This window comes from Triticum aestivum, chromosome 1D (assembly GCF_018294505.1).
Source record: "Triticum aestivum cultivar Chinese Spring chromosome 1D, IWGSC CS RefSeq v2.1, whole genome shotgun sequence".
Lineage (NCBI taxonomy): Eukaryota > Viridiplantae > Streptophyta > Magnoliopsida > Poales > Poaceae > Triticum > Triticum aestivum.
Window position 1 is genome coordinate 462,834,207 of NC_057796.1, and position 10,491 is coordinate 462,844,697.

The window sequence follows — 10,491 nt, forward strand, 5'->3', positions numbered from 1 at the left end:
GAATACCAAAGCAACAAAATCAACATTGATAACTTTGTTCCCTGCATATCAAAGCTACAAACCCAAGTTCACAGCATACCTAAGCAACAAAAGCAACATTGGTAAATTGCTAACTTATGTGCTGAATGTATACCTAATTAGGCTTCACTTGTTTTGCAACTTCTTCAGTTCTTCAGAAGCTCTGAACGGCACGAACAACGCAATGCTAAAGTCAGTCACGCCAATCAACAGTCATACCAAACCACCGAGGTTACTCTGCTTCTCCAGGCGCACGACATAACCATGAAGGCGCACGACATAACCAATGCAACGAAATAAGTTTTTTGGGGGTCAGTGGAGGACCTTCAATGGTCATTTAGTAAAAATAATACCACGAAGGCGGTGAACGTGGTACAGTCATAACCCACCGAAGAGATGGACGAACTACTGCATCAATATCAAAATATAAGACATAAATATAAGACGTTTTTATAGTTCAAACTAAACTAAAAAAATGTCTTATATTTTGGTTCAGACTAGTATATTATAGGTAGAGATGAATAATTTGTGGAGATGAAGAATTCTCCTCCGCTTCCTGGAGAATTTGTAGGTGGTCCTACATGGACATGTTTTAGATAATAGAAGAGTGACGTCAAAATTCAACCTTACACAATTGCGGTAGATGTTAAATAGCAGAGACCCAATTCCTTGCACAATTTGTTCGAGTACTGTATTCTACTCAATTAGTTAATAGATAAGAGATATAATTACATGATACAATGTAGAAGAGACCTGATTCCTTGCACAATTTGTTCGAGTACTGTATATTCTACTCAATTAGTTAATAGACAAGAGATATAATTACATGATACCATGTCACACAATATCACAAATTAAAGATAGCATCATCTTTGGTTCTCAATTATTGGTGGTGCCTTCTCTGGTCGTTGATGTTCTCAAGCCGCATTGTGGGCAATTATTGGTGGTGTCCTCTTCTCTGGGCAGTTTGGGACTAACCGCATAAGCAACCAGCATAAAGCCTAACGTCATCTTGGCAGCTAAGTCAAACACACCCCGAATCCTCATTGCATAACGCCGAGTACGCCTGCATGTAGAAAGAGGTAAGATCATATATACCAACCTGTCAAACAAACAGAAACTTAAGGAAGAAATAGATGTAGTTTTGTATCCTACAGACGGTCGGGTTCTTGACTGGCTTGTACAGAGGGACTAGTGGTGGGAATCTTCCCCCGCTTGTATAAGGCATCATACAGCTCCTCCACCTTCTGCTTCCTCATCTTCTGCTTCATCTCATGAGCATGCTGGATTGATACACACAAATAATGATCAGTGTGCTTCCTTCATATCATTGAGTATTAAATAAGCATTGATTACAACTGTTAAATAATTAAGAAGGATACTATACTAACTGTCAATTAGGTGAGGTTCAATATATATACATAATCAATGTTTTTGAGTCGCCGACTAATCGCCGAGTCGTCGCAGCGTGGCTGGCTCGCGCAGGCGACTTGACTCAGGAAGCGAATCGCGCGACTCGCTGGCTCGCCCGCGACTTGACGCGATTAGTCGGCGGCTAGTAGCCGCCAGTCGCGTGGCTTGCTCCAGATCGGCCCACCTGCCGAGATATTTGGGGGGGGGGGGGGGGGGATAAATAGAGAGCCACGCGGGAACTACAGAGGAAGAGAGGGAAATGGAGGGAAACCGCGCGGGTCTCCTGACCTAGGACTCCAGATCGGCGGCCGCCGGCGACGTGCCCCTCCAGATCCGCCGGTGACGCGCGCCCCCAAGAGCTTCCTCCGCCGGTGACCTGCCCCCACTAGCCTCCTCCGCCTCCGCCTCCATCTTCTCCTGCGCCTGCGCCAGCAAAGACTGCAGGTATGGCTCGTCGCCCCCTCTGCCTCTCTTTGCTCTGCTTCTGCTGCTGTGTGCTCTGCTTCGGCTGCTGAGTGCTCTGCTGCTGCTGCTGCTGTGTGCTCTGCTTCTGCTGCTGCGTGCTCTGCTGCTGCTGTGTGCTCTGCTTCTGCTGCTGCGTGCTCTGCGTGCTCTGCTGCTGCTGCTGCTCTATGTACTGATGTGCTCTGCTGCTCTAATTAGTAATTACTAATTACTACTTGTGCTGCTCTGTTTTTTCTGCAGGCACCTTGGCTGCAGCTAGAGGATGACTGACCAAACTGTCAATAGTGCAGCCGGCGGCAATGGGCCTGAGCCTGAGCAGTATGATCCATCCAAGGATCCTAAGCGGAAGGCAAAGTCGGGAGACCCTGGGTGGAAGTATGGGTATTGGCATGATATGAACAGGAGGGATAGGATACGATGCACTTTTTGCGGGACAGATGTGCATGCTGGAATAGCAAGGTTCAAGCGTCACCTAGCTGGGGCTAGTACTAAAGGGAAGAAGAATTCTATAAAATGCAAGAAGGTGCCAGAGGCTGTTTCAAAGGAGATGCTGGATTTCATGAAGGCCTACGCAAAGAAGCATAATATGCCAGGGGAGTCTGATAAAGAAGATACAGCAACTGGTGATGAAGAAGAGGATGCAACAGCAACTCAAACTAGTAGTAGGACAACAGCAAAAAGGAAGGCCGAGTCTGTCCAAACTGAATTACCGACACAAAAGGCTTCAAGAACAATTGCCGGGATGATTAGGAAGACTCCGGAAGAAGTCATTGAGCTAAGGCACTCGAAGAATCCTTCTCAAGCCGCATTGAACGCAGGTTGCTTCAAAAGGACCACCGAGGACAAGGATAGAGTTGATGATCATTGGGCAGCATTTTTCTATGCTAATGCCATTCCCTTCAATGTTACCCGATCAAGAGCCTTTGAGATTGCATTGGAGTCCACCGGGTAATATGGTCCAGGCTACATCCCCCCAACTATTCATGCTCTTAGGCTTCCACTTCTTGTGAAAGCAAAGAAGAAGACACATGCATTGAGAGAGCAACATGAGCTGGCTTGGCAAGAGTATGGCTGCACACTAATGTCCGATGGGTGGACCGATGGGAGGACTAGGCACTTGGTCAACTTCCTTGACAATAGTCCGGCCGGGACTTTCTTCATTGATAGCGTTGACATATCAGCCCTAGTAGCCAGCAAAGAATTGTTGGCAGATTTGATGGAGAAAAGGATCAACGACATTGGAAGAGGCTACGTGGTTCAGATTTGCACGGATAATGGTGGTAACTACAAGGCAGCGGGTAGACTCTTAACGGAGAGGATCCCTACATTATGGTGGACCCCTTGTGCAGCCCATTGTTTGAACCTTATGTTGGAGTCCATTTGCAAAATCAAGCAATTCAGCGAGTGTATTACAAATGGAAAAAGGGTGTCTACATTCATCTACAGGCATGGAAAGGTTTTAGATGAAATGAGAGTGAAGACCGGCAACCGTGATCTTGTGAGGGCTGGAGCTACTCGCTTTGCCACAAATTTTCTCAACTTGCAAAGCTTGCACAAACATAGGCAAGCTCTCAAAGAATTGTTTGTGGGTGATGTTTGGCATAGCAATAAGAAGTTGTCAACCTCACCGGTGGGACAAAAAGTTCAAGAAGATGTGTTGTCCATTAGTTTTTGGAACTCCGTAGAGACTTGCATGAAAGTTTCTCTACCTCTTCTAAGGGTGCTAAGGATTGTTGATGGCGATGAGAAGCCGGCGATGCCCGAGGTTATGGCAGCAATGGATTATGCAAAGGAGAGAATCAAGGCTGCGATAGATGACAAACCAACGTTGGTTAAGAAGGTGATAAAAATAGTAGAGGACAAGTGGGAATCTCAAATGGGGGTGAAGTTGTATGGAGCTGCACTATTCTTAAACCCAAATAGGATCTATGGTCTCAAAGCTAAGCCCGAGAAAGCACGATATTGTCAAAGGCTTAGGCATATGTTCAATGAGGTGCTATTGCACATGGAGCCCGATGATGATAAAGCAAGCGTGATAAGTAGATTGGCTGATGACTATGAAAGAGGTGAAGGTGAATGCTTCAGCTCTAAGTTGGCAATCAATGACCGAACAAAAAAGAGTCCTCGTAAGTTACTTCAGCTCTAGCCTTCTACTTTTTCATAAATTTCAGCACCTATCTTTTTTGGATTACGAATTCTAACATTGTCTTCATCTGTACTCATGCAGTTCTTTGGTGGGGTGCTTATGGTGGCCTTGCTTATGAGCTGCAACATTTAGCAAAGCACATAGTTAGCCTTTGTGCTTCAGCTTCCGGTTGCGAACGAAATTGGTCTTGCTTTCAAAATGTAAGTAGTAAGTACCAACTTGATGTTCATTGTACTTCTGTAGTTCTTTGGTGGGGTGCTTATGGTAGCCTTTCTAATTGTTTTCTTGTATGTTGTTTTCAGATCCATAGCAAAAAGAGAAATAGGTTGGAGTTCCAAAGACTTAATGATTTGTCATATGTTCAATACAACCGGAAGAATGCCGATAGGTTCCAAAAGATTCGTGAGGAAGGCTCCAAAGGGACTAGGTCTGACCCATTAGTCCTAGAAGACTTACAATGGGACAATGAATGGGTTGACCATAATGCCCAGCCGGTTTATGAAGGGGCTGATATCACTTGGGCTCAAGTTGACGAAGCTGTCGGTGCATCTGAAGGTCCATTGCGCAACCTTAGAAGCCGTGGGAGTGGGAGCCAGGCTGCTGTTACTCATGTCTATTCTCGATCTCGAGTGCACCAAGTTGGAGAAGATGAGGACGAGGAGGATGATGCAAATCAGGAGGTTGAGCTTGAAGATTATTCAACAAGTGAAGATGATCAAGAGGGAAATCAAGGTGAAGGTGAAGGTGGAGGTGAAGAGAGAGGCTCCATTGGCTTTGATGATGATCTGGATTACTAGGACGATTGATGGAACTTGGGCTGGTGTGGCTTCATTTTGGACATATGGAGTTGGGGGCTCTTGGGGCTGGTGTGCCTCATTTTGGACATATGGAGTTGGGGACATATGGAGTTGGGGGCTCTTGGGGCTGGTGTGCCCCATTTTGGACATATGGAGTTGGGGACATATGGAGTTGGGGGCTCTTGGGGCTGGTGTGCCTCATTTTGGACATAGGATTTGGGGCTGCTGTGGACCGTGTGGCTTCTTTTTGGACATATGGAGTTGGGGGCTTGGGGGTTGGGCTGGTATGCCTTACCCCTTATTTTGGACATAGGGTTTGGGGTCGATTTGGGGCTGGTTGTTAAGAGTTAAGAACTTGGTAGTTCGTAGTTAAATGTAATGAACTAATGCTTAATTTCTGTTGTAATACTTGTTGCTGTGATCTGTGATGGTATTTATATGTAGAACTGCTGCTGTTTTCCTTATCTGAATCAGGTGATCAGGTGCAAAGAGAAAAGGATCATCAAGGAAAACAAATTGAGACAGATGGACACACAAGAAGTAAGTTCTCCTCTTTATTTCAACTCAAATGTGCAAGTTTCCTATTACATGATGCAAACAACTTGATGCTCATGCTTGCTATTACATTTATACTGCAAGGTGCACCTGCAATCAACAAAGACGAGCTTGCACAAGGTCAGAAAGGGATTTCCATTGCCAACTATAAAAGATTACAAGGTAATATCACTCCTAATTCTACCCCTAAATCCTATTCTAAGCCATGGCGACTTGGGGCGACTAATCAAGCCAAGTCGCAGACTCAAGCCAGCAAGCCACTAGCCACAGCCTCGGCGACTTGGCTTGACTCAGCGACTCAAAAATAGAGTACATAATACATATATGCAATGCATGCTTGATTTGGTTGCTAATAAAGAGATCTGTTAAATGAGCTACTTGAAATCAGTTAACGTGGATGGATCATTGCTAGGAATTCAAGATCCTGCAATTGCGCTAATCCATCAGTTCTACAGTGCATGTGCTTAGGAAATGAAGCATTGACTAGTAGGAAGTGCAGCAAGCAGAAGAGGGGATGATTCAATATATCAAAACAGCAACCATCGAACCTCTTGTGTTGCAATTAACAGTTTGCTAAAAGGATGAGTAAAAAGTCACTATGCTCGGTTCAGGTCAGGTTAAACAATTATGATGATGCTCGGTTCCAGTCAGGTTAAACAGTTATGATGATGCCAATTGATCTAGCTCTTGTTTCTAGCTAAGTAAGTACTCCTTCCGTCTGTTTTTACTTCACATATAAGATTTGTTTGAAATCAAACATACTCCCTTCGATCCATATCACTCATCGCTCAAACAAATGTAGTGATATGGATTGAAGGGAGTAGAAAAAATATCAACATTCACAATACCAAATCAATATAAAATTATCACTATGCCATTATTTTTCATATTGGATAATAATTTTAGTATTGTAAATGTTGATGTCTTCAAATATAAATTAAGAAAATTTTACACTATATGCGAAGATGTAAAGGGAGCTTAATAGTTGCCATCCTTGATGTCGGGAGAGAAAAGATACCTCGCTGAAGAACCTTCTTGGCACGAGTTGGCCGCGTCGCTCCTCCGCGACCGTCGCCAGCGTTTTACCGAGCCTCCTCGCCAGGCATCGAACCGCTGCCATGGATCCTCGCCGGTCTGCAAATAATTAGGCAATAAGGACGAGCACATCACGAATCACCGCCGCCGCTCGGCTCCCCAATCTAGGGATTTCGGTGAGCGTACCTTGCGGATAGATCTGGGCGCTCCTTCCTCAGGCGGCTAGGGTTCCTTGTTTGCCTTCTTTCCGCCTCCGCCGGCGAGGTGTGGGCTGGGGATTTGGGGGCTAGTTTCTTTCTTGCGCTCTGCGACGGTGCGCCAAGTTATAATCTTGCGAGCAGGCCCAGCCCAACTTCCTTTCCGATGTCGGAACTACTACCACAATCGGTTTCCTAATAATAATCCTAAAACAAAAGAAAACGTACGACTGCCGGTGTCATATCTTTGTACGACGGAGGATTCTTTTTCCTTTCTTTTCAAAACACTATTTTTTTTTCTATCGAGAAAAAATGTTTCTTGTCTTTATAATTTTCCCTTTAGAGAAAAAAATATATATAATAAGCATGCATGTGTATCGTGTGATTTTTTTATCATTTATCCTAAAAAGAAACATATCAAAAAATGAACAAAAATATAAGCAAGGAAATAGAGATGTTTAAAAATTGTGGAAATAGTCACAACCCCATGTAAAAAATAAGATCACAACTTGCAAAATTAAATGTATGAAAAAAAAAACCTAAACTTGCCAAGATAATAAAAAATGTGCATATTAACTTCTACTCCCTTCATTCCTAAATATAAGACCCTGGTTTCGATAGTATTTAGGAAAGGAGAGAGTAGAAACTTAAGTTGTTTCCAGAGTGTACATATGTACATAGTATCTTTCAGAAACTGAATAAAATGCTTCTTTCTTTATGACAACGCTTGAGGTGTGCAACACTGAACAGAAGAGCCCATACGAACATGTAGTGTCTTTAGCACAAAAGAAATTCTGCGAGTTATTCCAGGACAAGCACATGATTTTCTGGCGTGTTATTTGTGAAACATAATTTAACCAGATCCAGGAAAATACAAAATGCTCAAGATAAAATGTCAGTACGAGATGCTTGGTTTATTCAGAACTGAGTTTCAAGGAAGTAATTTCATGTTACATTATTTATAAACTTTGTTGCAGAAATAGAAAAATACATATATAAATCGAACAGTCACAACATCCTAACTCAAGTTACATTATGCAAAAATCTGCCACCATTGATTGCTCTTGTGTGATTCTTGTTGGGCGATGGGATGCCGTTGATGCTTACTCATGCCACAGAAGCTGAAATCGGGAGAACTTGCTGGGCCATTGTTTCGAGGTCCTAACTACAGTGTTCCATCTGTGTATGGTCACTCCAGCTGGAATTACACTTCAATGCACAAATCAACTCTGGAATCGCAAACTATTTTGTACATCTCGCATGCTACACCTCTGAGAGTTTCAGGAAAAAGCAAAAGTTAAAATAGTAGACATAGTACGAATATTAAGACATTTGATGTACTAGTATTTGTTTGCATAGAAACCAATAAACAAACATCTCTCTAGTTCAGAGTGGCAAGGCAATCAAAATAAAGACTATGTGCAGACAAGAATGAAAATTATGTAAATAAACTACACAGTGCCACTTGAATGGGAGAATACATATTGCTGAAAAGAATACACTTTGATCTCTTCGCATGGAGAATGAATGAATTGCAACTAGGGAAACTTTCTTCCACATGAATGAGTGCAACAACTCCAAAGGATAATTTAAGACTTTCACCTAAAGACGATTCGCCTCTATCACCAGCATATGAAAGACCAGTGAGCTGAAGATCGAGTGCCACATGCATAGGAGTTTCAAGTGATAATTCTGTTAGAAATATGAGCAATTTACCATATGATTTTACTAACAGAAATACTAGATAAAACATGACTATTATAGCAGAGAAACAAGTCATGCAATCTGACAATGAGAAGGTAAATAGCATTTGAAAATATGAACTGTAACCAAACATATCTAGAGCAGATAGTAGAGCAAGTTGCATATATGAAGAACCTAACATATGTAGGGCAGACACTAGAACAAAGAACTGTGGCAGAACCTCTAACAAAACAAGCAAGAACACGTACGGGACAGCAGCAACAACAGTAGCACTGGACTTGGGGTCGACATCCTCGCCAGCCATGTCGTCGAAGAGGTTGTCAACGTCGGGGAAGAAGTCGTCGTCGGAGTCCGGGGCGTCCGTGACGAAGAAGTCAGTAGTCGCGCGCAGCGCTCCCCAAAAACCTTATCACCCTTCTCCCGTACAGGACTCAAAGATGTGCGGTTTCGGAGGCCTACTGTCCCGACTTGCGGTGAACGTAGCAGTAGCTCAGTGCTCAGGAACCTGGGGAGCGAGAGGAATGTGTTGTTCAGCTTCCGTGTGACCTTTTTGTATACCAGTCGTGCATGGCAAAAATTTAGACATCGGCTCGTTCCCGCAACCCGCGTCGCGTCAAGGCGGGGCGGGGCGGGCGGAGGAGGAGGAGCGCGCGTGAATGTCCCTCTTGTTCTCATGCTCATACATGTGAGAAAATATCCTCCCTTATAAGGAGATCCAACTCCCACTAAACTAGCAATATGTGACTAAATTTAGTTCCACCTCTTGCCTTGCATGAATGGGCTGCGTGTGCCTTTAGAATATATTAAAAATTTCTAAAACTGCTATTGGGCTGGCCCAAAATAGACAAAATTCCAGCAGATTCTATTTCCAGTAAACTGAGGAAATAAACTAATAAAGGAGAAGCTAATGCCATGTGTGCTCAACCAACATATGAAAAACAATGTGGTACAGGAGGGTATCATATGAAAGACCAATGTAGTACATGAGGGTATCTTGATATGAGAATTGTTGTACAGAGATGAACCATAGGACAGTCTAACGGAGAAACACATGTTTGTGATAATTAGTGCTGGTTAAGACATCGAGAGCTGCAACTCTCTTTTGTTGTCAGGATATATGACGCTTCGTGTTGTATTTCGATTTCTTCTCATCCGACATTCTCGCACAGCATGATTTAACACTTTTCCTTTTAGGATCGGCTGTTGGATTATGTGTGATATTTGCACTACCATCCATAGTTTTAGACCGCATTATCCCAAGAAAATGATGTGCAAATTCAACTATACACCATGTGAAGCAGTCAAAATTGCAAGAGCCAGCCCTTTTTGGTTTTTCTGCGATAAGTAGGAAACAGAGTATGAAAATTGCATACTTGAACAAAGCCGACTGTTCAGATCAGAGACGCTGTCTTTAGATATTAGTAGCAATTGTCCTTCGTTGACAGAACTAAGTTTGCTTCGAGTATCCCCTGCATAGGCGACCCTTCTCGCCAGTAGATGTGCAGAGACTGTTCTTGGAGCTTGAACATCTCATGAAGGTAGAATGGCATCCAATAGCTCGCCGAACCATGTTTTTACCTTATCATCATAGTTTTCTACCTTGTACATATAAGCAAACTCCGAGCATTAGTGATCGTTATAAGTCTGAAGCTACCTGTAAAACTCGAGAGTGTCACCAAATAAAAAGGCAACGTTGAATAAATCTAGAATAGCGGAACAGGTATCTGACCATACTTTGGCCATATACATATACTTCTGCAGTTAGATGGGTCAGATTCTCCAGAAGAGAAATCTGCATTTTATCATTTCGTTTGGATAACTCTACGAAGAGCTTTCCAAGTTCCAGGTTGATCAATGTGCGGATAGAGCCCAACTCTGGTCCCTGAAGAATACTAAATTTGACTAAGACTGGAAGAAATCCTGACACACGGATTTGCCAAGTTTGAACAAAAGATAAATAAAGTTAAAGTGCTATTCCAGTCAAGTATGTTCAGTTCATGTCTAGGATGGGTCATCTGTCTTCACCTTGTGTACCATGCTATTTTTTTACTGGAAATATGCAACTTGTATTTTCACGGAGCCATAGATAAGTATATATACATGTACATGTACATTGTAAGTCGGGGAACACGAGCAACATCAGGAACATGAAAAGATGAAG

General features: G+C 43.1%; 1 protein-coding gene and 1 long non-coding RNA gene across 2 annotated transcripts; one reads left to right on the plus strand and one right to left on the minus strand.

Annotated features, from left to right (window-relative positions):
* Positions 1–687: 687 nt before the first annotated feature.
* LOC123182977 (uncharacterized) lies at positions 688–6,776 on the minus strand. Its single transcript, XR_006492387.1, has 4 exons — positions 6,616–6,776; positions 6,413–6,528; positions 1,174–1,301; positions 688–1,084 (listed from the first exon to the last, which is right to left on the minus strand). It is a non-coding gene; the product is annotated as an uncharacterized lncRNA (long non-coding RNA).
* Positions 3,743–5,114, plus strand: LOC123182976 (uncharacterized). Its single transcript, XM_044595694.1, has 4 exons — positions 3,743–4,022; positions 4,124–4,242; positions 4,345–4,926; positions 5,004–5,114. The coding sequence occupies exons 1-3, from the start codon at positions 3,773–3,775 to the stop codon at positions 4,837–4,839; spliced, it is 864 nt and encodes a 287-aa protein (XP_044451629.1). The 5' UTR covers positions 3,743–3,772; the 3' UTR covers positions 4,840–4,926; positions 5,004–5,114.
* Positions 6,777–10,491: the final 3,715 nt, after the last annotated feature.